Genomic DNA, 27,886 nt, shown 5'->3' with positions numbered 1-27,886 from the left:
AAATAATTTTGACTTTAACTTTCACCTTAACTTTAACTCCCGTCAATTTAATTCCCGTCACTTTAACTCACGTCACTTTACCTCCCGTCATTTTAACTCGCGTCACTTTACCTCCCGTCACTTTACCTTCCGTCACTTTAACTCGCGTCACTTTTGTCATTCGTTATTTCAAACTACATTTAAAATTTCCCTTTATCATCTATAAGTATTCCGTAAATCGAAATAATTTTGACTTTAACTTTCACTTTAACTTTAACTCCCTACACTTTAACTCGCGTCACTTTACCTCCCCTCACTTCAACTCGCGTCATATTGCGAATTTCATGCTCCTTATTATTTTTAACAGGAAACATTTTTAATTAGTTACATTTTTTGATTGAGGCCACCAGGATCCCCCAGCCCGATCCCCCAGGGGATCCTAGTGAACTCATCGGTTCCTCAGAATGCCCTCATAATAAAATGAATTAAAGATGTTATCACACTGCTTAAGAATATTTTATTTAAAAATATCTAAAAACTGACCTACGCTTATGTCGTTCCATTTTTGTTTCTTGTATAAACTTATCAGTTGCTATTTGATCTACCTTACGTATTTTTTTTGATTGCCTTCGCTTTTGTTCAGAATCTCTTTTTAATGCATTCAATAACTGTAGATTGTAGAATGTTAGGACGTTTTCGATCAATCATTTTTAATAAACCCGAGTTCCAACATTCGCAACAATTATTGGTGCGATGTCTTTCGCTGTCTTTATACAAGAAACACAAATGGAACGACATAAGCGTAGGTCATTTTTTAGATATTTTTAAATAAAATATTTTTAAGCAGTGTGATAACATCTTTACTTCATTTTATTATGAGGGGATTCTGATGAACCGATTAGTTCACTAGGATGCCCTGGGGGATCCTGGTGGCCTCAATCCATTTTTTTACAGGAGAATTAACCTTGTAATAAGTTGGCTGGCGTTTTAACTTTTAATAAAGCCGGTAATAACAAAGAGTTGAAAATTTACAAGCTCAAAAAACAATGGTGAAAATATCTCACGGTATCTGAAATAGGTAAGTATTTATTACAAAGTATTTATTACATCAACACTGGGGTGTGCGTTCCCTATAATCCTCAATATGGCAATATTCCCTACAAATGGGATATTAAATAGTAAAAGAAGAGCGTTAGTACGTATGTTAGTACCTAGTTATTTAATACGTCCGTACTCCGTTTATTCGAAAGAAGATTATCCTATATAAGTAAATGGTTTCATTTCTGTAGACGTAGATTCTTTATAAAAGACATGATAACGTTGGGAGATTCCAATTCAATGTCGAGGAATTTCCACTAATAATATTATTAAAGAAATAAATCTGATCCTCTCCATAACTTGATCCGTATCTAATTTCAACAAGTCAACGACACTGGTAATCATTGGTTCCTGTCACAACAGATATTTTCCCAAGCTTTGAACAGCTTCAAGTTTAAGTAATTACTTACCCAATTTACTTACTTTCAAGAACGAAAAACGAAGTAAGATTTTTACCTTATTATACTTACCCGTCTTTTTATTAAACCAACATTAATTTTCATAAATTAACTCAATGTTAATGTTGAATAAAGGTTAACTCTTGTTGTTTTTCTTTTATTAAACGTGAAATACCTGAATATAGAAGAAGCTTTATAGTTGAAGAAAGTATACATTGTAAGTTTAATTAATTTGGAGCTTCGATATACCTTTTTAAACTAATAATTAATATCTGCTTAAAATTATATTGGATTGTTTGTTTTAAGCGTCGCCTTAACCGTAGTCGCGTATCTAAAAGTGACGTGTGAGGTCGCGTTATCATAATAATATACACCCATATACCTTACCTTTAAATTCTTCAAATTTTATAAAATTCATAATGTAGGTAATATAGTTTTCTCTACGGTCTCCGGTCTCAGTTTTGGTCAGTTTAAATCACAAAATACTTTCATTTTGTAAAAATATCACTACGTTATCCATAGAGTAAATAAAAGATATAGAATGTATTAATGCATAGCTATAGAAGCTATAGAAGAATATAGAATTGCAGATTTTTTTAATAGATTCGCGAACAGAAAATGCGTGAAAAAGACACGAGAAAATCAAGTAGATAGGTAGACTCATTATTCATTATAGTATTTTACAACTTCTCATCCATCACTTGCCTATATTATGTACCTAGGTACTATCAGTAGTAGGACAGTCTTAGTTCAGTCGTCTGACCTAGAAAGTTTTCCGGGAGAAATTGTTGATTTAGTAGATTTTTATGTGCTCATATACTACCTACTTATTTCCACTTTGCTACCTCGTATAATTTCCGTTTGCGCCGCCATATTGGAAAAATGGCGACGAAGAAACATTCCAGTGTTCCAATGTTTATTTTCGAAATCACTTTTCTATGAAAATTTACGGACAAAAAAATCGAGACAACTTTTTTTTTATAATGAATAGACAGACGTTTGACCACGATCCCACCTGATGGGAAGCGGCGATGTGAAAAATTAAATTAATTAACTAAATTGATTAATTCAAACAATCTAATTAATGAAGTAGATTTTTTTTAATCTACCTACAGTTTTAACGTACGTACGAGCGCTGCAAAGCATATAATACCTACATTTATCTTTGTAAGCGTAGGTAAGTTAAGTATGTAAATATTAATTAATAAAATCTAGATTGAAATTACTTTGTACTTTAAATTATTTAAAGCACTCTAAAGTTTTGTTTAAAGAAGTTGCTTAGGGCTTATTTTATCTTTAGGCTATGGCATAAATTAGAGATATGGATTCGATCATGTTATAGGATAGATAATAAATGGATATCGATTCTGCTATTGTTAGTATCTCTCAAGGTCTAATCCTTATATAAAAATGGAAAGAAATAAAACACAAATTATTTTTTCACATATATTAGGTACATGCATATAACTTTATAATAATCAAATTATAATATATTATGTTAAACATAAGCTTTCTTTAGTAAGTAAACATTGTTTTTAACCCTAAATTATAACAAGAAACAAAACAAAAAAACAAGATATATCCTTCTTATTAATTTACGATTACAACTTACTTATTTAGAAGCATTTTGGATTTTATTTGAAACCGATTTAAAAATGATGCCATGCGGCTAAATGAAACACTAGTCGCTACAAAATAAAATAATAAAAAACGCAACTATCTGGCAAACTAACACAAGAACTATTGTATACTTAAATTAATAAACCGTATTAATATACCTTATATATCTATAATAATAAGTTTATAGAGTGATAACATTATTATATAAACAATCGTCTTAAATGTAGTGTTTCTACTTATTAGTAAAAGTAAAACTATGCATTATTTACAGCAAGCGTTTGGTTTTAGTCATTAGTGAATCCATGTTATTTCATAAAAAATGATGTAATGGTACAATGTAAGTAAATTTAATGCTATCCTTATTGACTATTTGAGGTGGATTGCCATAGGTTGTAGTAGTAATTTAATCGAATATTTTATTGTATTTATCATTTTGTTGTTTAATTATATGACATAACATAAGCCTCATATGAAGGTACAGGCAATAATCCACCACGCTGGCCAAGGCTGGGCAAGGTTGACAGATGTCACAGTCATGTCATTGAACGTTTGATTCTTCGACATATCAGTTTCCTCACGATGTTTTCCTTCACTGTTTAATAGTTTTAATATAATATCATAAATTTATTCGCATCATATTATATTGTTGGTTCGAAATTTTTTATAGCAGGCTTTGATAACCAAGATTAAGTAATAATTTCTTCATCTGTCTGTAATTGTAAAACAAACCAAAATGGTAAATACAATAAAATATATAGAGAAATAAAATTAAATATCAAAGGAAACTTGTTTTTAACTATTCCATAGCGTCAGTGAATATGAAAGTTAGAGATAGAGGTTAGAAACATCTAAACTAAAAACATCTACTTTAAACATAAATTATAAGCTTTCCAAGATTTTTTCGTCTTTTTTTAAAGTCGTAAGTCAGTTGTATAAAAGAAAATTAAAAAATACAGCCTGACGAATAACTAGTAGATAATTATTCTACAACAAGAAATAAAAATCTACAAACTTAAAATAACGAAGAAATAAAAGGATTACTTTTTAGTTACCTACTTTAGGTAGACAATAGACATGTCTTATTTTTTACTCTGTGCGCAAACATTTACTCTGAGTCGACAGTCGACATTACGATATTATATATCCAAGTAAATTTTTGTCTGATTAGTACTATGCATTTCAATCAGGTTAACGGCTATAAACTTATATCTACATAAATTACAAAAAAAACGCATCTATACATTTCGATAGACCATCAAGGCGGATTGCCGACAAAAACCGTTGTTAAACAAATTACTCTAAAGACTATTGACCACCAAAAAATAACTTGTGGGTGCAAATAAAATAGAATTATATAGATATTTTAAATTTTTTAAACACATAAATCAAATACAATGTATTTAAAAAACTGTATAGTTGTTACTTGATATTATGTTTAGGGAAGCGAAAACAAATCTAATCCAAATCCGTTCATCCATTTGTGAGTTCTAAGTGGCGTAAACAACACGACTTTGCATCGATTTTGATTGTTTCAGTGTTTCTTTTGTTTTGTGTAATATTCTGAAACAATTCATCAAACTATTTTTAGTAAAACATTGATAGTAATTTATTTATATTTGTGTCTGTTTGCAAAAATATAAAAAAGAAAACATAAAATGCTAATTTATTTACACCCATTTTTGTAAAAAAATCAACTTAAAAACTAATAATTGAACGCAGGAAGTACGAAATCTCATAAAAATAAACTTCAACTAAATATAATTGCAACAAATAGGTAAAAAATACACTATTCCACATACATTAATATGTTTACAATAGAAACATACTATACTATTTTTACCGAATATACGAAATTCCGTCTGGCAGAATCCGAACTGGCGCCCCTCGTCTAATTTATTATGTATACTAAAAAGCGATATTCAGAGACCTCTATATTTACAAAATCTCTTACTTCTTATTTTGATTAAAATGCAACTACGAAATTGTGATCATCCCTCATTTTTTAATCCTTAAATACTAAAACATCAATTAACTACAAAACTGTCTGTGTATAGTTGTACAATAACAAAAAAAAAGATTTTGAACCCATTTGCAACAAAAAATAAACTCTATAAACAAAAACCAACACCGAAATGGATAATCTATTGATTAAAAGTATAATAAAAAATAAATTCGAATATTCAACAAAGGGCGACCTATCTCATAAAACGTGTTTATAGTATCTCTAGAACTGTTTACTTTCGCTCTCAATTATATTTAACATGAGAACGAACGTGACAAAATATTTCAGTTATAATAAAAACACGTTTATTGGTTGGTAAATGAAAGGGGCTAAAATAATATAAAGAGAATCCTTACGTTACATTTTTAATATTATTTTAAGCTAATATGAATCATATAATGATTTCATAGATAATATTGATTGGAATATTGTTTTTTCTAAACTATGATACAAAAAGACCTATCCATATCCAAGCGGAGATAAATCCAACAAACCAAAGTCGTTAAAATCTGTTGTTGGGTAACTTAAAATATAATAATAAAAAAGTATAGTTCAATAAATCATCTTCAAATCTAAAAAATATTCGAGAACTTAATGAAATATTTAGAATTGGATAATACTAAAATAGTATGTATATTTTTTTTTCGTCAATGAAATTTAATCTATTCATTAAAAGTTGATTATCATTACTATTCCATGTTGAAGATTACTTACGAACGACACTTATTTATATAGTTCATTATTTATTATACATGTAATTCTTGATTACATACTTAAACCTAATTGGCGGTTCTTGGCGTGGAGCAGCGAATATTTGATTCGCAATAATATATGTACAAAAAAAATAGAATTGTTAAAAAAATCATCTACACACTATCATAGTATAAAGAGAACAAGTAGGCCAACTCCCGGCGTTTAGGAGCGCACGGTACCTTAACTCGCGAGGCGCAGGGTTGTCACTTGTCACATTGATATTTTAAATAATTTTTTAACAAAGACCGGCCGCTCACAGCAATGGCGCGCCCCTAATGAGACTGGTCCATGAGAAGGAACCGAGCGTCGTTGTGTGCGTGCGTCAATCTTGCGTACATACAAACGGCGCGATATGTTCGAATTTAACTTACTTGTTCTCTTTATACTATGCTACTACTACTACACTACTATGTTTTTAAACTAATGTTTTAGACCTTATCACCTCTAAATACAATCGCTTGTTTAAAAAACTACCATTGTATCACTTACTTGACGAGTAGCTATGTCATTTGTAATGACGTATCCTATTTCTACATTTTTTTTTATATAATACAAAACCTTCACTAAAAGGTGAAAATACTACAATATTAATAAACAATTTATTAAATTATCGAGCCAAAAGCTCTTAAAATAACTAAATCTATTACCATGTTTAGAGTCGCCATATTCAATATATGTACAATCCTTAACACCTTACAAATAGACTATAATAATTAATAATACATAACTATACCTATTATTAAATTTAACATTTCAAAAATATATGGTATAATATGTTTTAACAAACTCTGATATAAATACAATTAGAAAAGATTTGTTAAGACGAATATGAAATCTAACAAAAAGTTACTATTCGTAAAACATTGGAAATAAATTTTTCAACACAAACAAAGGTATTATAAAGTAAACAAAATGTAAATCGTCAAAAAAAAAAGTTAATTCTCAAAAACAAAAAAATCCAATACTTAAACATAAAAAACTACAATTTTAATACAAAAAAAAGAGTAATCAATCCATTAGTAAGGTTTTACTTCTTCTTGCTTCAAGACACCAATCTCTTGAAGCATTGTTTCTATGCCTTCAGGCATGCGCCCTTGGTCCAACTCTAAGTTCCATTTGTAATACTGTAAATATATAAAAATATTGTCAATGAAAAAAATATGCAGCGCGGCAATAAATTATAATATGTTTTATTTTTAAACTAGCTTCCGCCCGCGACTCCGTCCGCGCGGAAAAATTAAGAAAAGTTAAGATTTATTTTTTTTCTACGTATTTTTCCGGGATTAAAAGTATCCTATTTTATGCCCAGGATAATAAGGTATAATTATACCAAGTTTCATCGAAATCGAACCGTTAGTTTTCACGTGTTGCCTGAACATACAGACAGACAGACAAAATTTTTTTTAATCACATATTTGGGTTTGGTATCGATCCAGTAACACCCCCTGCTATTTATTTTTTCAATATTTTCAATGTACAGAATTGACCCTTCATTAAATCAATTATATGTAATAGATTTAGTGCAACGTCAAAACTTTTGGAAAAAAAACTGCAGTGCAGGATATTACGTTATATTTTTCATTTTAACTCTCAATTAGTCAAACTTTTTGAATATAAAGTATTCCTAGTTTTTGTTAATAAAGAATTCCAAAAAAATCATAACATAATATTATCTTACACTAATATTATACTCCTACTATCATACAAATCCATAATATCCATAATCCATAATCTATACATATAATAAATCTGTAGAAGGGTCAATTCTGTACATTGAAAATATTGAAAAAATAAATAGCAGGGGGTGTTACTGGATCGATACTAAACTCAAATATGTGATTAAAAAAATTTTTGTCTGTCTGTCTGTCTGTCTGTCTGTATGTTCAGGCATCACGTGAAAAGTAACGGTTCGATTTCGATGAAACTTGGTATAATTATACCTTATTATCCTGGGCATAAAATAGGATACTTTTTATCCCGGAAAAATACGTAGAAAAAAATAAAACTTAATTTTTCCGCGCAGACGGAGTCGCGGGCGGAAGCTAGTCTATACATATAATAAATCTGCAGAAGGGTCAATTCTGTATATTGAAAATATTGAAAAAATAAATAGCAGGGGGTGTTACTAGATCGATACCAAGCCCAAATATGTGATTAAAAAAATTTTTGTCTGTTTGTCTGTCTGTCTGTATGTTCAGGCATCACGTGAAAACTAACGGTTCGATTTCGATGAAACTTGGTATAAGTATACCTTATTATCCTGGGCGTAAAATAGGATACTTTTTATAAGATTAATCTTAATTTTTCTTAATTTTTCCGCGCGGACGGAGTCGCGGGCGGAAAAATGCCGTCATATTACAATTAACGTGTAACTATGACGTCACACCATTATGTCTGATCGTTGCCAACTTCGACACAACCTCGTGGGTAGTTGACAAGAACAATTGTGCGAAATTATCACTTTCACAATGCTATAGAAAAATGAAATGTCTGATTTCAAGAATCAATATCTAGTTTCTTCGTTTAAATATAACGCAATAACATATAATTGAACGCAAATGTGGTCTGATCGAAATGATTAATTAGTCATAAGTCATTAGAACAAGCCGCAAGCTCACCACAAGGACTGTAACGGCAAAACAGTAAACATAATAACGTATCATACCTATTTATCTTTAATCAAGGAATGCAGTCAAAATTAAACTCTATTAACGAGACTAAGAAGAGACTTGATGAAAACTTCCTTATTCCGAAAGATGTGATTATTGAACGAGTTAATCTTGGGAACTACTGGTCCGATTTGAAAAATTCTTTCGGTGTTAGCCTATTCATCGAGGAAGGCTATATATCATCACGCTGATCCACAGGAGCAGAGTAGTGCGGGCGAAACCGCGTAGCACAGCTATTTATTTAATTATTTAAATTAAAAATACCTTATCCAACTCCTTCCTCAGTGCGAGCACAGATCTCTCGCGGTCGGCGACAAGCTCCTCCAGATATTGGTAGCGGAGCTTCTTGCGCGCGCGGCATTCGCGCGCCGACTGACGGCTGCGTTCTGGAATCGTGTGGAACGTCGTGTGAAACTACCCGCTTGTTCTTTTTTATATTTATGTTTATGCTAAACTTTTATTACTTATAAGTCACATAAAATGTAAATAATTTGAAAATTAGATTTCATTTAAGGGAATTTAATATTACTAAACTTCATATCGTCATAAGGTTTTCTTATGCAGATCTAAATCCAACTCAAATCTTGCAACAAATCTATACACTATTCATTCTACTTTATATAATGCAGTTGTGACTGAGATTTCTTCATAATAAATTATTCATTAGTTCCTTTAAATATCTAGTAACAGAGAGCCTCTATTGTTTGCGTTGCAGCCGAGATATATCATGATTTAAATCTCAGATAAACACATAAAAAGCAGAACTAATTTACATTGTACTACATTGCACAGAGCTTCACCTTGAAACATCGACAATGATCTATACATTATCATACATTAATCTTTTTTTAATAGTGCTTCGTTTGACGATGATCTCGCCTGATTGAAAACTTAGTTGTGGCCCCTAGGCCAATCAAGGATCAATCCTAATTGATCTATCATCTTCAGGACGTACCCTCTCTTCAAGGCCAGATTGTTCTCTTTGGGAAACATAGAAGTATGTCCCAGTCGCTTGCTATTCAAATGAAGAAAAAAAACCAAAAGTCTTTCCAAACTAACCCAATTTCGCCTTCATGTCCTGCTTGTCGAGTTGCGACTTCCTGCCGGGCCTGCGGCCGCGCTTGCCCCCCTCTCGCCTCTCGCCCCCGTCAGCGCCGGACGCGCCCGTCGACACGTACGCACCGCCCAGCGATTCCTGCACGACTGACTTGTTTAGTACTTGTTGGTGAGACTAGATGGCGCTGATGCATACGTTGCTAAATTATTATAATATTGAACTTGTAAATATATACATAGGTATAATAGATTCAAATCGTATACGAACAAACGCTACCTAATGCTTGAAATATATGCAATAATAAAATATATACATGGTAAAATGTCCAACATGCATTAATCATTTAATGATAAATTACTATATCCAGTAATAATTGTCATATTATGTATTAAGAAATTATAATCTACATAATTAATAACTGACCGCACCCATGAACACACATTACCTACTAATACAGCGAAGTAATTTAGTTATTATCATTTAAAAGAATACAATAGGCATCTAATTTCACGAACATTTGATTAACATTTATGATAATGTTGAATAAGTAACTAGGTAAGTTAGATAGATTGTTCTTGTTATTTATTACTGATGTATTTCTTTATTACATTTTGGTTAATAATAAAACTATAAATACATCTTTATTGCAGTAAGAATAAGTTATTGCATATCAAGTTGTCAATAAATATGTATTATCATTGTAATGTTATTAATGTGGTTTTAAAAACAAAAATATTAAAGTTACTGAAACTTAAACTCATCTAAACCCTTCTTAATTTCTAAGTATCCATGTACCTATTACGGAAGTTAGTAATTGACTAGGCAATTGTTTTGAACATCCTTAGACCTTAATTGTATTCAAAATGTAAAGATTCGCCTCAATTAATTCCTATATTTATCAGAAACTAGCTTAAGCTACATTTCTTTCGTACCTACAAACTACAATATATTATAATAATTTTAGAATAACAATTCTCTTAACATATGACCTTCAAGGTATCCCAACCTCGATCACTTTTAAAAAACTTAATACCTACTGAGAAACTGCGCAACATCTAGATAATATATTTGCGCAAACGCAGTTTTTATATGGATCACTATAAAGTGTTATAAAAACTCGACCTAAAGGCGTACCTTATCATTTCCATTGAGTACACTCAATGTTTACTTGCATGATAATGGTCTTACAGGAAAATTTCTGAGCGCACAACATAACAACAGGAACAAACTGATATAAAGATCACTTTATTATGTGAAAGAATACATAAAAATTATTGCTATTGTATTCATTATTCCCATATTTAGTTGATAAATCGAATCATTGTATGATTTGTACTCCTTTGATTATATTTTATTCATCATCGTATTGAAGTGAAACTTCTTTATCGGGGTTGGAAAAAAATTTAGCGTGACATTTTTCCGTTACGCGCCATCTTTTTCTTATCCCTACTTCGCGTGATTCGACGTATTTCTGTAAAGTTGCATATAATAAATTATTTTTAGAAAAATAAGGTCATAAAGAAGTTTCACTTCTTACGTGTGTGTACACTAGTACACGCACACATTTTTTTATGTATAAATATTCTTGTGAAAATGTTTATAGGTAGTTTTGTTCCAATTATTAATTAGTTTTAGGTAGATATTATTGTAATCAAATTGGAACATGTAATAATTTCTTCCACTTTATATTTGGTGTAATAGCGTTACAACCACATCGACTAATCCTTCTCGAAATCTCCATTTCCACAAATACCACGATCTATATTCAACGCAGCGCTGACAAAAGCATTGACACACGTAAACAATGTTGTATGAACTCATATGGAAGTCGTAAAATCGTCAATATCTTCATAATGGGCAGCATTGGACGAGTAGAGGCAATCACGATACTGTAAAGGGCCTAAATGTTTATGATCGGCCGTCATTGTAGATGTTTATTCATATTCACCGTAATGGCGAAAAACATCGACGATCATTTATTGGGCCAACGCTGCGCATTGTGAAGAGGGCACATACATCGAGACGAGAGAATCCTTGCTAAGGCATTGTTCGTATCAACGGAACAATGAACTTCGTTGCTCGGTAATCGCAAGTACGTCGCAATAACTTTGCAACGCAATTTGTACAAATCGAGTATGTTACTTAATTGAATTGCAATAATTACTTATGCCTTCTCAGGAGTGGTAAAATTTGAAAATGTATCGTTATTATCCTTAAAATATATAAAAAGTCTATCTGCGGATGCATAAAATATAATATGTAAATTATAAGTCATGGATCGGAAATCCAAATCTGTACAGATGATTTTAAGTAGGTAGGTCTTGTTATTTTAAAATACTTACTTACTACAGTAAGGTATACAAACTAATTCTATTAGCATTTAGCATTGGCAAAATGACACAGCCAAGATGAAATCCTATACTCAGTCCTTCATGGTGTTTGAATTTCATTATTACTGTTATTTATACGTACTTATACAGAAAAGAGAAAACTAAGAATATATAGATATATATGATATATATCTATATATATTATATATGATATATAGGACAGCTATTGCTGATTATTTTTTTTTTATTGCAATAGTAAAAAAAACATGTCGGTAGTTCTGAATACATTACTGCTCTTTTAGGCGGACGAGCAATATGGTTGTTCCGTGTGTTTACTTTTTAGTACCTACAAAAAAATGGTATTTTCTCATTCTAATTAACTATTGTTAAAGCGCATTAGTTACACAATATGTCCTCCCTTGTGAAAAATAGTGTGACGTCATCATTTAAAAAGACAGAAGTCACTGCGTAGGCAGTTCTGTTGCAGCGTAAATTCTCATTATATTATGTACTGTATCAAAGTAGTTTTGCCTTATACACTATAAGGAATACATACCTATGTTATTGATGCATTTTTGTGTAGTTCACTACAATAAATGCGTTTTAACAATACTTGCATAAATTGCATCCGTTTAGAAAATGAGCCCTATCAATATTAATTTCACCTGTCTGAAAATAGAGGCGCGCGCAGTCCCCCCGATGATACCTAGATTTCCTTGGTACCTATATAGTATATACCTAGTATTCATATTATGCGTTGGAACAAATCAATATGCATCCTGATTCCCGGACGCACGCAGGCCCGATAAATGCACGATACCTACAAATAGAATTTTATTTTTGTGCCCGAAAATATAGAACTAGATTCTTTGCATTGGTCCTTCGAAGATTAAAAATTTAGTAATAGATATAGGTACCTAGGTACTATAAATAAACGCAAAGGATGCTTTGTATATTTATATTTTTTATCTCATTCGCGTTGAATGCAAAAACAAATATTAATTCAAAAGCCTATAAAGCATAAATGAATAAGGTAATAAATTGTCGGTATCAGACCTACCTCAAGTTCGAATTATTATCAGTGACTTGCATACTGCGCATAAAGTTCTCAAAGCGCTTTGCGATGATTTACGCAAAAATATTTTAAAGTATAAAAAAGTAAAAAAAAACATAATTTATACGTTTAAATTTTTAGCGTATACAAACAAATGATACATGCACGAATGAAATAATCGAATAACAATGTAACAAATACGCAATTCTCGTGTAACTCAGTTAGCAACAAAAGACCGGCAACCAAACTGCGTCGTTCGCGTCGACCTATCATTTTGTACGGCGTAGTAACTGTCGATGGCTAACCTTAAATGCATCGTACTTGACATGGTTTATGCTGCTAAAAACCATTCTTTAATTGCTAACTTGTTTACCATTAGATTTAATGAGGTACTTCTCACAAGAATCTTGTTAGAAATAAATAAAGAAAACTTACGGTGTCTATCAGAACCGCGCCGCGACCGATTGAGAGACTGCCTCGACACACACTGACAGCGACGTGCTGCGCAAAGCGAACGACCGCGCGCATTCACGTTTTATTTTTCGAAAAAAAGTCTGTCTTCGAAACAGCCACCGCTTGTGGGAAAACGAAACTTAGTTGCATTACAAGTAAAGTAAGAATAAAACTGAATGCAACGTAGTACGCTGCCAACGTGGTGTCACAATGTATTGTACTCTCCCCACTTTGAATCATACTGACCTTATCGTCTGGTTGCACTCGGTAACAACTGCATACATAGCTGCGAACAACTAAGTTATGTCGCAGTTGCCAGTTACATTGCAAAATTTTGGGCGTATTTTGTGTGAACAATGTTTGAGAACCACATTACTTTCATTTCTCCATTGAATGCATTGCAATGCAAACATTGCACTTATTTACATAGCTATTAAACTACAATGTAATAATTGATTGGAATTGTTATTTTGTGTGCATTTATCATTGAATATTTGTTTTTTTTTTTATGTAATAAATGATTCATTGTTTTTTAAACATACGTTATCAGTTTTAAGCACGCGTATATCAGCCATATCATAGTGGATTTAGGCATTTATCTTAACAATTTTGTGTGGAACGTCAACAATTAGGTATATTATGTAAACATATTCGTTTCAAATAGAATCGGTCAAAACAATGCGAATACGCAAACAAAACAGTCTTAAGGTGAAATTATCTGATAATACAAATTATATTTAAAAAAATTACTTTGATATTCATCGTGCTTTTTTTTTAATTTGAATTATTTATTTATTCGGTAGATCAAGAAAGATTGTAAACATTGGAAACAAAAACTTTAATATTTTAAAATAAATTTTGTACGCAACGTACCTAGTAATATTATAAATAAAAAATATAATATTGCAAACGTTCTTCTGCCTTTACTCTGATCTCATTTAGGGCGATGAAAAATAGAACTTATATCCGTTTCTTAGACCTACCTGATATGCATACAAAATTTCATGAGAATCGGTCAAGCCGTTTCGGAGGAGTTTAATTTCAAACCGCGACACAAGAATTTTATAATGTACTTATTAGATGTATCCCGACATTTTGGCGAGCGGATCCGGGATCACAGGTCAGGATGTTACATGTCTTGACGGTAATACAAAAAATGTTATTTGTGAACTACCGCACTATCCATCAAATGACATTATGTCCAAGTGCACTGAGAAACGCATACCAATGACAAAAGTATATAAATGTACCATTTCAATTCACCATCATCATCATCATCAGACCATTGTGTTCCCACTGCTGGGACAAGGGCCTCCCGTACTTAAGGAATCAGGCCATAATCCACCACGTTTGCCAAATGCGGGTTGGCGGATGTTATAATTACAGATTATTAAATACAGTTTTATTTCAAATTTCAATAGACTAATAACAATTTCAATAAACACAAATTTGCACCAAACCGTACAGCGAATCATGCGTAAAAATTGAGGAACAGATCTGCAGCAGGCAAGCATTGTCGATTTTAGATGATACTAGCCTTAAATTTATTAGATACTAGAAAACTGGGCGAACTCCGTTTCGCCACCAGAGACACCTTTTCTTTGCTATAAACCTCACGGAGCCCGAGAACTTTCCAACGAATGAAAAACTGTGGAAATCGGTTCGTGCATTCTGGAGTTATAGCGCCAGGAAGTAAAACCCGACTAATTTTTATATATAGTAGATGTAGGTATAAAGTGATCCTTATACATCTACTATATCAGCAATACGCGACGCGGCTAGGCAATTTATTCTAAGGGTAGGGTAAGCTATGGAAACTAATAGAAGCAGTTGCGCTGACGGTTTTATCCCGCGACTGAGTTTAAAACCACTATTTGAAAGGGTTTTTTGAAGTGAAACTTCTTTAAGCGCGTTGAGAGTAAAATTTCAAGGTTGCGTCATATCAAAAGGCGACGATTTTGGAATTTTTGAATCTTGATAAATTCCACTTCTGACACGTGTGCCCGGTACACACTTTTTTATTTCATTGAAATTATATTGACGGCAACCGATGCAGTAGCTGTAGGTATATTGACGACCGCGACGCATACCTACGTATGGTTGTGCGTATGGTAATGGAGAAGTTTAGCTAGTCAGTGGATGGACCCCAATATTTTTTTAAATATTTGATAACGTTTTCTTTTTCTATTTCTTAATATATTAAAGCAACAACACAATCTTGAAATTCAACTACAAATTGTCTAGTATTTTAACCGTACCTAGACGTTGTAGTTCATGCGTTCTGCGGTTTAGCGGTTCACCGATTGGGGAAAAAAAAGTAATTTGGCCTTAAGCCTTACAAAAAAGGTATGGGTTTTACAAGTTTAATTATTAAGTTTGCGTATAGATGGCGCTGTTAACACTATTTCGAATTGTATTTAAAAAATTTTTCTAATGTTTTTTTTTGGTCATATTTATTGCGGCAGTGGTAAAATCTTGCTTCTAGCATATTAAGTAATCTACGCAACTAGATATTGCAATCCAATACAAATTTAAATAATTTATATTATAACAATATAATAATATTAACTATGTTTAGAAGCAGAACCTAATATGCTTTTTAATACAGTTCCGATGCCATGCCAAATTGAGTGACACTTCCTAAATCTATATACGTATATATATAAAACTCAAAGATTACTGATATAGTGATCTATCAACGCACAGCCCAAACCACTGGACGTATTGGGCTGAAATTTGGCATGCAGGTAGATGTCATAACATAGGCGTCCCCTAAGAAAGGATTTCCCGATATTCTTACGGGGTGCACGTACAATTAAGTCGTGGGCGGAAGCTAGTCCCAAATAAAGTTTACCAGAAAGGCATTTTCTAACTAGACTAATTGAATATTAGACTAATTATGAACAATGAAAATGTAGAATCGGAAGTAAATTAGTATATTAATATAATGCCATCTAGTGATCACGTCTAAAACTATCAACATAGCAATTACTAATGTATGTATGTATACTAATGTAGAGTCAGCTCTATCTATTGGTCTGCAGTCTACATTACTTACTAACAACAACTGAAACCGGTTATGTATTTCAGAAATGACAATATTATTATTTTTTTTATGTTAGGATTGGGCAAGCATTTGACCGTCTTTTCGCCTGATGGAAAGCGACAAGCGTGGTCTAGGATGGAGCATGTTTGCCTAGTAACTAGTAAGTGTCTATTCACATTTCTCTTGAATAAATCCATATATGAAAAAAAATATAGGAGCTTTGTGAAACTTCAATACCAAGCTAAACAAAGTTTAATACCAGCTGAATTTTTTTCATTAAGACATATTGGTCCGTTAAAATAAGCCACTCCCAATTACATAAATGATATGAAGTTCAAATAAACATATTGTTGGAATGGTTTTTGGTCACTTAAGTAACGGAGAAATTATTATATCACAAAATTTATAACAATATAATGATTACTCTATAAGTACATATCTCAAGGGCATATAATAGAAAAATGTAATAAAATTTTCTCTTTAGCATACTTAATTTAAACGCTGTTAATAGTAAAATAAACCTACAAATTTTAAGTTTGTAGTAGTTTGTATTCTCAAGGTGACTCCGTTTCCTACTCTAACAAGGACTTATTATCATTAACAAAAATGTGAATTAATTATTGTATGCTATTTAGTTATAGTAAAACATGTTCTATAATTTTGATCTTAATATATATATATACCATGTATGTACCATGTTTTTATGCATTAAATGAATAATTATTTATTTATTTAAAATCATAATTATCCTTTTTACATATAAGTATCTATTAAATCTTTAGGACTTTAGAGTAGTTAAAACAAGTGATAACTGCGTTAAAAACAACAGACTTCAAACTTGCACTTGCAACATTTACAAATACAGACAAAAATGCTCATAAAATAAAAACTACTGGGCCTATCCGAATAAAATTTTTATGGGACCAATTCGACACTATCCCGCATCGAACAAAATAAGAATCACGTAAATCGGTTCAGAAACCTCGGAGTAATCGGTGTACATACATAAAAAAAACATTTATACAAGATACATCAAATTTGTTATCAAAACCAGATAAAGAAATTAGAACAGTTGCAATATAATGGCATTCACTTAGCATAAAGTTATTATCATATTATTAGCTTTATTTCCTTATGATTGGATCTATTTATCTTTAAACTACATATTAACTGAAAATATACAGAATTATAAAATGACATAAAACACTTTTGTTAAGAAATTATTTTTAATCAAATTAAGTATTTGAATGCATCTTTTGCATGGACATCATCATCATCATCTATGTTATATACGATACAATAATAAATTTGGTCATCACTGCGTATGACGAAACTATTGTGCAATAGAAATTGTACAAAAATATTTATCAATAACAATGTTACATTCCAAACCAGGAAGTTATTGTTACGAACATATGGACGATTTTTTTTCTATGACTTACATAGCAAGAAATTATTTACGTCCTCTATTGGTCTACGTAATACCAAATCGACAATAATAGTAACGCAAACAAAAATATCGATGACCCTGAATTTGGCAGACAGCAGACAAAATGTAATTTCAGATTGGGATATCTCTAAGCGAAATTAAGTTTTACGTGTTTACTTAATTGGAAATTGTTTGTCGTTGATTTACCTACAGGTGATATTTAAGAAAATTTTATTTTATTTTCTTTATTTTTTTTTAAATAAAAAATAAAATTTTGGGAAGCTCTCACCGTGTTCCCAGTTGTTTGATAAATCTGAAACTTTCAAATTTAGTTTATTATTGCATTCTGAAAAGGTGATATCAGTTAGTTTTTTCATATTGGCTCGGAATATTCTGGGACGTATATCTACCAGTAAAATTAATTATCAATGGAAAAAATAATAGACATAATTTCGTCTTTAAAAAGTCTAAAGGTGATATTTTTTTAATTTAAAATTTGTCAGTCGGATCATAAGATATCCTAATTTTTAAATTTTGATGCCAGATATCTAAGTGAAAATTAATCAAAATAAAAATCAAAAACATGTCATGTCTTCATTTTTAATAAATCTACAAATGATATATCTCAGATTTTATAATTTCTTATTTATTTATTGAATATGCTCATCTTTTGATTTTTTATCCGAAATGGAGAATATCAGGCATGCATTATTCTTTTTTTTTATTAAATAAAGAAAAACATATTATCAAGGCAATTCAACTGTTAATATTCAGCCCATAATAAGAATAAATTATGGAATAAAATATTTTCAGTCTTTATATCATAGCCCGGTCGAATTAGACCTTTGCAATAACAATAATTCCTACAGAGCTAAATTGTGGTAGGGTGTACCATAACAAATAAAGTTTTAAAAGTACAAGTTTTAAGATCCCATGTGTGCAACAAAAGTTATTCGGAGTCAAAGAAAAACGGACAGGACGGTAAATTTTATAAAAAAATACCTCAAATAAGTACTAGATCTAATAATTATTCTGTACAAAAATGATCTCCATGTTTTCTTTCCCAACAGTTACGAGAGTTTAGAGGGTGTACCTATAAACTCACCAGCTTTCCACCAATAATTTGGCTCTGTAGGAATTATTGTCATTGCAAAGGTCTAATTTGACTGGGCTACGATATAAAGACTGAAAATATTTTATTCCATAATTTACTCTTATTATGGGCTGAATATTAACAGTTGAATTGCCTTGATAATATTATGTTTTTCTTTATTTAATAAAAAAAAGAATAATGCATGCCTGATATTCTCCATTTCGGATAAAAAATCAAAAGATAAGCATATTCAATAAATAAATAAGAAATTATAAAATCTGAGATATATCATTTGTAGATTTATTAAAAATGAAGACATGACATGTTTTTGATTTTTATTTTGATTAATTTTCACTTAGATATCTGGCATCAAAATTTAAAAATTAGGATATCTTATGATCCGACTGACAAATTTTAAATTAAAAAAATATCACCTTTAGACTTTTTAAAGACGAAATTATGTCTATTATTTTTTCCATTGATAATTAATTTTACTGGTAGATATACGTCCCAGAATATTCCGAGCCAATATGAAAAAACTAACTGATATCACCTTTTCAGAATGCAATAATAAACTAAATTTGAAAGTTTCAGATTTATCAAACAACTGGGAACACGGTGAGAGCTTCCCAAAATTTTATTTTTTATTTAAAAAAAATAAAGAAAATAAAATAAAATTTTCTTAATTATCACCTGTAGGTAAATCAACGACAAACAATTTCCAATTAGGTAAACACGTAAAACTTAATTTCGCTTAGAGATATCCCAATCTGAAATTACATTTTGTCTGCTGTCTGCCAAATTCAGGGTCATAAATATCGACAAAGAAAAATGGGTGACTTACATTTTGGGATTCCTCTTCCAGTACAGCCATCGTCTCAAAATCAATATTCATTTTGAATGAAATATTTCTCAATTCGTATAAGAAAAACAAATCACCAAATTGTTCAATGGGTATAATAAAATGAATTTATTAATAATTTCGTAGGTACGTATTGTTTACAAACTCGCAAGGTCACTTGACATATTGATATTATTTTACTAACGTCACTTGACGTCACAGAGTCACAGACTATGTATTGATCCCATCCATTTTATTACCCTTGTTTTGTTCTATTATCTATGAATTTAAATAGTGTGATTAGATTTAGATACAAGCTTCTTGGATTTTAATTTATAATATTTTAATTCGTCTCTATAATTCTCTACTATTTTTTAAATCTAAAAAAATAAAGATTTCTTTTCAAAACTAAAGCTTGCGAAAGCAATGGATTAAACGTATCACGAGTTTTTAATAAATTATTTAATTATTAGGTATCTACGTACCTATTTCGAACTCAGGCTTAATTATATGATCTGTGTTCGTTGAGTTTGACGTTTACAAAAGTTGCCATATTAAATATGTTTACGTCAAATTTATTCGACCTCATAATTTTTTCTGTGATAAAGGCTGGCTGTAGTTTTTTTTAACTGTACGTGTGATGTGGTCTTGAAAAATTGATAAACTTATTTAAAAAACACTGCATGTTAGAATGTTGATTGTGTGTATGTTTCAAAGAGTGGTGAAAATTTATTTTGAACATTATAGGCAGTAAGTTCAGTGTCATTGAAAGATCACGATGCGTATCGGTTTTGTGTTATATTGGTGCGTATTTGCTCTTCATCTGTGTAAAGCGGATGATGGGGAGCGGACAGAATCGAAGGACACTGGCCGAAGGATGCATTGGGGCCCTGTATCGAGAAGTAGTTCATTTATGAGCGACTCGGCGGCTGCAGCGTCAAACGAACTCAGTGAGTATTCTGTTACATAGTGCAATCATTAACACCTGTTAGCGTCCTTCACGCCGGGCAATAGATTTATTGTAGTGTTTAATTTAGTCATTAGAATTAAATCCGCATTGACGTTACATTATAGCTCGATTTGTAAACCATCAAACATTGACCTTAGAAACATCTGTTTACCTTATCTAGTTATACCAGAATGTTCTCGGTATACCATGGAGTATGTTTTTTTGTTGTTTACTAATTGTTGAGATGAATTAAAATAAGATATAACTATTTCAGAAATCCCATTTCAAATGATGAATTTAATTAATATGCATACCCTAATAAAAATGTTATGGGGAAAAAAAAAACATCAAAAATCTGCAAAATATATAAAATTATAATAAATTCTTAGATATTGTGACAAATTAAATATTTTTATCAAGTATAATTTGTTATATAAAATTACAGAAAATGTATATAAAAGTCCCTACATCCTATCCAGAACTTATAACACATCCTTTACTTTAATCTCCATATATAAAGTTACTAACATGTAATTTAAATTAAAAATGTCCTTTATTTATTTATTTATAACACTTTACTATATTAGTTAATGTCCTTTGTGTGTTCATAATAATTATTACAAAAATTCTTGTCAATCTTTAACTAAAACACTATTATGAGATTATAATAAAATTATATATGGATGGATATTTCTAAATTTTTGTAGAATATTATATCGAACAAAACTTTAAAATATTTTTTTTTTACTGAACTCATATTTGACATAAAATTTATGTTTTTACTTATTACAGTAGAGTGAGTATTATAAACGGTTGATCAAACTCTGTGGTTTTTTATCCTTATTTAGAACTAGCTTTCCGCTGGCGGCTCCGCCCGTGGTTTCAAAGAAAAACTCGCATAGTTCCCGTTCCCGTGGAATTTCTGGGATAAAACCTATCTATATTACTCGTGGATAATTTAGCTTTTGAACGGTGAAAGAATTTTAAAAATTGGTCCAGTAGTTTATGAGCCTATTCATTACAATCTAACAAACAAAGTTTTCCTCTTCATAATATTAGTGTAGATAAAAGATGCTTGGTAACTTTGTTCATTAAAGACTTTTGGTCACTTTTAATGAGAGTTAAATAACTTGAAATACATAAAATAAAAATCTGCCCTAAATCAGTAATAACAAGGTTCATTTTACGAAAAACACCTTTAGTTAACTTGACCAAATGTAAATATTAAACTTGATGTCAGCAACATGCAATAAACCCTGAGAGAAACAATGAAATTATGTATTCTAAATGTTAACGGTGGAAAATCATGAGTCAGGGTCAAGGAGACAATAATGTTACACAGCATCCCAATTATTCTAATGATACACAAAAACCATTGTTTCAATGAACATGAAACAAGTTTATTTTTATCTCATAGATACTCAACACTTTTATTTTGTAAAGTACAATTTAATAAGTACCTGTGAATAGTAATTTTTTTAAACACTATGAAAATGTTAATGTTAGATTTAATTGTTTGAAGTATGAGTAGATTCTGACCACCTCCTCGGTACAGTGGTTGACGCGTGAGCGTAATATCGAGGGGTCCTGGGTTCGATTCCCGGTGGAGACGAAGAAAAAAAATGTCTCAGTCTGGTAGGACACAGAAGGCTGCTAATGCATCTGCCAGCTGCCCCTTGCCCCTCTAGGGAAGGTGGGACTTCACTTATGAGTAGATTCTATTTAACTTATTCTGGATAATTATGGATATATAATAACAGAGCATGACCATGACCTTAGGTACATATGCTTATAAATTACGTGGCCTTGAACAATTTTTTTTATAAAAGAGACAGGGAAATCATTTGCTCAATATTCTTCAATGGACAGTTGTATATCAATAGAAACATGTGACTAGAGTTAAAAGTCCCCTGTAGATTTTTGCCCTATAATTCATACTACTATTAAAAAGAAAATGATCACTGAACTTCAAAGTATGTTGAGAAATATGGATAGGCACCATAAACAGTGGTATTTATAGGTGCTAAATGCCGGTTCCATAAACAGCCATTTGAACTGTTCTAAATATAAACTAGTGCTACTTACTGTAACAATAATTATAAAAGAACGGAATCGCCCTACATTTGAATATCGACAATTTAATTAGCGGCAGAAGTCGGTTGTCGCAGCCTATTACTAGATAATCGGGCACCCGATGGGCTCGAGACGGTGTTTTTAATTACCTGAAGGAATTTTCATTGCCACAAACGATAGGCACCGTGATTTGCATCAGGAACTAAAATACGCGGCGACAACGCGTGACAAAATCGCTTTTCAACATATCACGTGTTACAATTCGATCGTCTGGATTCGGTGACGGAAATAGTTGCGATCAGACCGCGTCTAACAGATCGCTGTACGAAATGATTGCGAACTTGATTCATGCTTCTTGAATGGGATATTCTGATTGAAGAAGTCTCTCTAGTTGAAGAGATGGAGGACAGTTCACGTGGCTCAAAAATTACTGAAAGCCTTAAGGAGACTCACCGTGTTATTGTTTAAATTTTTAAACATTTTTAAGTAACCGAAAAGGATGAAACTGTGTCATCAAGCTATAGCTTACGTTGAAATATTTCGCAATTCAAAATAAGGACTCAGGAACAAAATCGTATGTTTCCACTGTCTGATAATTCGTAATATAAAGATTTGACACCTATTTTATCTTTGAAACCACCTGAAAATACTATTATCTAATCTAATCCTAATTTAAAGTCACATTGACGATTGGAAATTTACCATTTGCAAATTTAAGCCACTATGAAATGCCGCTCGTGCACAAGCAGGTAATGAATTACGAAAAGTTAATGTTTTCACGCCAATAATATAGTTATAGCTATCTGTCTATTACTTATCTATAACTCTTTCATACATCGTGACTCACAGCAACGTCTAGCGATACGTGAAGTGGACCTTGTGATTTTGGCGGTATATCGTCGATATACATTACTTTGTGCTCTAGTGAGGTTAACGCCAAGGAGGTTGTGACCTGTTTTCATACCAGTACTCAGATAAAATTACTTTAAAGTACACAAGTTTATATTGAAAAGATCAATGTGAATTGTGTATTCAGAGAAGTGCCTGAAGTCTGCTTCGAATATGGGCAAAAACTGAAGTGGTTTTTGTTGATTTGTCAAAATCTAGATTGCTAAGGAAAATAGAAAATGTCAATTTTATATAAGTTCAGGATCATAAAGATGCCAAGCTAGCTCTTCGTGAGATTGAAGATAAATGTCACTTAAAATTCGAGTGTTTTGTGTTTATGTTTTTACAACTAGGCTTTCAATCTTATAACTATCTAAGGGATTATCATTCTAATCACGTAACACACAGAGGACAAATTGCCTTGAGGAAGAACATTATTATCGAAATCGCAAAAAACATCGTGCATCCAATTTGGCCTCCGGTTTTCCCTCGTTCGGAGCCAAACTTCCAAAGACAAATGTGCATAGAATGAAATATGTTTTCCTTATCAAAATTTAAATGCTAACATAATATTGACGTATTAAAGCTTCATGTGGACTGTGGAATCTGTGTGTGGATTACGCGAAAACAAATGTGTTATCGCTAAAGCATGTCAATATTTGCAAAGCACGTGCATCACTAGATAATTTTTCGAGGAATCGATTCCGTAAGCGTTCTTAATTTTTTGCCGAAGATCCGCCATCGCTATAATGACTTTAACAGCAAAGTTCAGCGACACGGCGTCAGCGTTTATAGTTAGTGTACAAATCTGCCTCAGTTAATTACGTTTTATTCAACTTACCTATTTAAAATTGAGCTCTGTAATTCATATGTTAAAGTGGGTTAAAAATATGTCTTGAGAAATAAAAATCCAGCAAGAACCAAGAATTAACAATGGAAATTGTAATATCTGTTTCATTCTCTTTTTATTATTTGTAATGTGAGTATCAAGGTGCAGTACGCAGTTATCACTTATTTAAGTTAATTTTCTCTGAATAATATACTGAACAATACTGAAGGTAATATTTGGCTTCTGAGCCTTGATCTACATTTTATAGTAGTTCTCGATAAGTCTTCCCTTTATTGTTTCCTGTGTTCATTAATTCTACTTATTTTTTACACCAATAGTTAAAATATTTAAATTAAAAAAATTATATTACTTCCATCCACTTATAATTTAGGTATCCAGAATGATATTTAAGATCTTCAGACAGTAACTCAGCCTATACGCTGTTTTATAACGACCTCCAATAGTCAAATCAAAAACAGAACAATAACAAATAAACATCGATAATAATTACACCGCATCCAATATAGGGAAGTATAAATTAAAAACGTAGACGATTCGCGACACACGTAAACAGGCAGGCAGAGACGTTTGGCACGCAACGCGCGCCGAAATATTGTTCCCATGCCTAAATTAGTAGGTACCATTTAGTACATTACAATGCACCTGAATTAACACGCCCCTACAGATTAGTCACGGATAATGCGGAATATTTAGATAATAGGATATTTTAATGTCGCCATTCCTACTGACATAGTGCAGAAGTGGGAAATTTTCTCGCAATGGTAGAAGGTTGAGCTGATCATATTTATCTCGTTGACTTCACTACTTTTTTAAATGAACCGAAGCAGGTATAGAGGTATTAGAGTAGCAGGTATTAGAGTATGTATAAGCTAAAGTGAAGCTTTTTTTCTAGGAAATACATAATTTTATTCTCAAACATGATCGTAACATCAATTATCTAAAACAAGTAACTATCCCCTGATACAGAGCTCAATTTTTCTGAACTCTAAACAAACAAGCCATTCAATATTAATAACTAGTCATCGTTTATAGACTTTCCCATCTCAATTAATGATGTGATGTGAAGGTTAAGGAAACACTGTAAGTCTGTAATTACATTAAATAGCACATAACGCTTCGTAATATGTTACATGCAGTTTCATTGCTATGCCACCACATGTTGCGCGAACTGGTTTATAAGGTCGCTACGATCTGATAAACTTTAAACGCTTACCAATATACTTCCATGTCTATTTTTAGAACCGTTGTTATGTTCTTTTCATGGCATTGTATCTATTTTTATCGTAACAAATACGATTTATAAATAGGCTGGATTCATTGAAGTAAAAACTAAATGATAATAGTGACCAAAATTGAGTGAGAATGGTACATTTATCAAAGCTCAACTTCTAAATTAAAAATGGCCCTGTTTAATGGTATATTTCCGCTGAAAGAAGAAGTTAATAAATGAAGTTGTTCTTAAATACAATGGGACTAATCTATACGTCCTTGCCTCACCGATAACACGCAATATATTGTTATCCTTGTGTGTGTATGGGTATAATGTGCGATTGTTAGCTCTGTATCTTGGTAAGGCTGTGTATGCATTGTCAATGTTTGCAAATGCCATGGCCCCATGAATGAAGCCTAGGTTTTTATGTCCCATTAAATGACGGTAGAGTAACCGTATTGGAGGCGTTCAATGATAAAAACTGCCTGCTTTAGAGAACTGACTTTTTAATAACATTTGCAGTGCATTTGTACCTTTTGATTTGTTTAAAATTGCAGTCTAGAGAATAAATTGTGAGGGCTTACCGAAATCCTTGACTCAATTTGATTACTAATTGATTCAGTACCACCTAATAATTGATTCAGCATAAAATTCGCCTCCTTTTTTTCCATGTTTTCCAGATTTGACTTTTTGTGGAAAATTCTTGAAAATAAATAGATTAGCGCATCATCTAAGAACACAATGTAAATGGGTAACACGCATTAGTGACACATGAGCCAACATCAATTCTACTCAACAATTCGTATTCCATCATTCAGATACAAGTTCTAAACATTAATTGATCCCAATAATGCAGAGTTAAGTGGCCGGGTATGGCGCTATTGCGCTATTGCCATACTTTTGTTTTCTACTTCGATTAATTGCTCAATTGTTGTGTTGCCTGTTGTGAAATAGTTACGTTGCATGTTTCGCGTCTTCGTCGTCATTTAATGTCTTTTTTAGTAGGTGTCAATTGTAATGGATGATGTCGATAATTTTGGAATTCTTCTCCTAATTTAGAACTGCAGATAATATCCCATGAGTGGTCTATGCTCAATTTCATTGGCTTATTGGTCGAATACTCGATACTCGAATGTGACCTATTCCTTCAGCATATCCATGATTTAATCTATAGTTAATACATATCAACAGTTGAATTTATTATTTATCGCAGAAGGGAGTGAGACCTTATTTTTGTTCAGATATGATTTCAGTCCTTAATAACACAAGCTATTATTGGGTAATCAAAGTATTTAAGATTTCGTGCAAACCTCTTCATCAATTTACGAGTCTCCCACTTTTGGTTAATTAAAACCATCGCTTAGAGAACAGTGGTCGGAATTGTTCACAGCTTGACGTAAACATACCGACCGCGACGTCAATCCGCAGACTGCGAAATTGCTCTGTTGTGATTGTTTTTGACTCCATTTTGTTTATTGATACTCGTTTTAAGTGTTCATCATCATCATCATCATATAACGTTATTTAACTTGTGGTTTGTTACCTAGAGAATATACGTACATAACTAATTGGTGATAAATATTTGTAATCAAAGTTTTGGACGTTAAATGATGAATCAGAATAAATTCAGTTGTTAACTTACAGAATATTATTGTGGAATGAATGATAGGTAACTCAATTTTACAGGAATAGTGGCGCTTTTCCTTATTCCTATCAGTCGTATATAACCAGTGTTGTGAAGTAGTTTAAAGTGATTGAATTTTAAATCCGAATGTTTTAAAATTTTGGATTTTAGTGATAATATGCGGTTTGAAGAATATCAAACTCCAACTAATTTTAAACGTGTGATTTACTTAATTTCTATAGTTATTGGCTTAACTATTTGTAAGTATGTACAAAACGTATGCTAAGAACCTTTGTTGCTAGCCAGATAATTTTTATTTTTTCATTAGTATATATAGTTCTGGGAAGATATTTTTGTATGTAAAGAATAAACTCGAAAACTACTCTATCGTTATAAAAACAAATATTTAACCATTTGAAAGTTATCTCTTTACCGTGGCAATTTTAATCTCTGATCAATCCCCGGGCAAG

General features: G+C 31.7%; 2 protein-coding genes across 4 annotated transcripts in view; one reads left to right on the top strand and one right to left on the bottom strand.

The window, feature by feature from the left end:
* Positions 1-2,907: 2,907 nt before the first annotated feature.
* LOC123701421 (REPTOR-binding partner) lies at positions 2,908-20,008 on the bottom strand. Of its 2 annotated transcripts, none has more exons than XM_045648897.1 (4): positions 19,826-20,008; positions 9,579-9,714; positions 8,784-8,905; positions 2,908-6,974 (listed from the first exon to the last, which is right to left on the bottom strand). In XM_045648897.1, exons 1-4 carry the CDS (start codon positions 19,874-19,876, stop codon positions 6,867-6,869), a joined length of 417 nt encoding a protein of 138 aa, XP_045504853.1. In that variant the 5' UTR covers positions 19,877-20,008; the 3' UTR covers positions 2,908-6,866. The 2 variants fall into 2 exon arrangements, with proteins under 2 accessions (XP_045504853.1, XP_045504852.1); XM_045648896.1 differs by lacking the exon at positions 19,826-20,008 and adding an exon at positions 13,396-13,652.
* Positions 20,009-20,390: 382 nt separating this feature from the next.
* LOC123701402 (stromal interaction molecule homolog) overlaps positions 20,391-27,886 on the top strand; it is a 33,916-nt gene continuing 26,420 nt past the window's right edge. For both annotated transcript variants that reach the window (XM_045648861.1, XM_045648860.1), the window contains exon 1: positions 20,391-20,772. In XM_045648861.1, coding sequence (XP_045504817.1) covers positions 20,601-20,772 — 172 coding nt within the window. In that variant the 5' untranslated portion in view covers positions 20,391-20,600. The remainder of the gene's footprint in view (positions 20,773-27,886) is intronic.

The sequence above is a fragment of the Colias croceus genome, chromosome 21 (assembly GCF_905220415.1).
Source record: "Colias croceus chromosome 21, ilColCroc2.1".
Classification (NCBI taxonomy): Eukaryota; Metazoa; Arthropoda; class Insecta; order Lepidoptera; family Pieridae; genus Colias; species Colias croceus.
The sequence above is the reverse complement of the archived record's forward strand: the minus strand, read 5'-3'. Positions and strand labels throughout refer to the sequence as shown.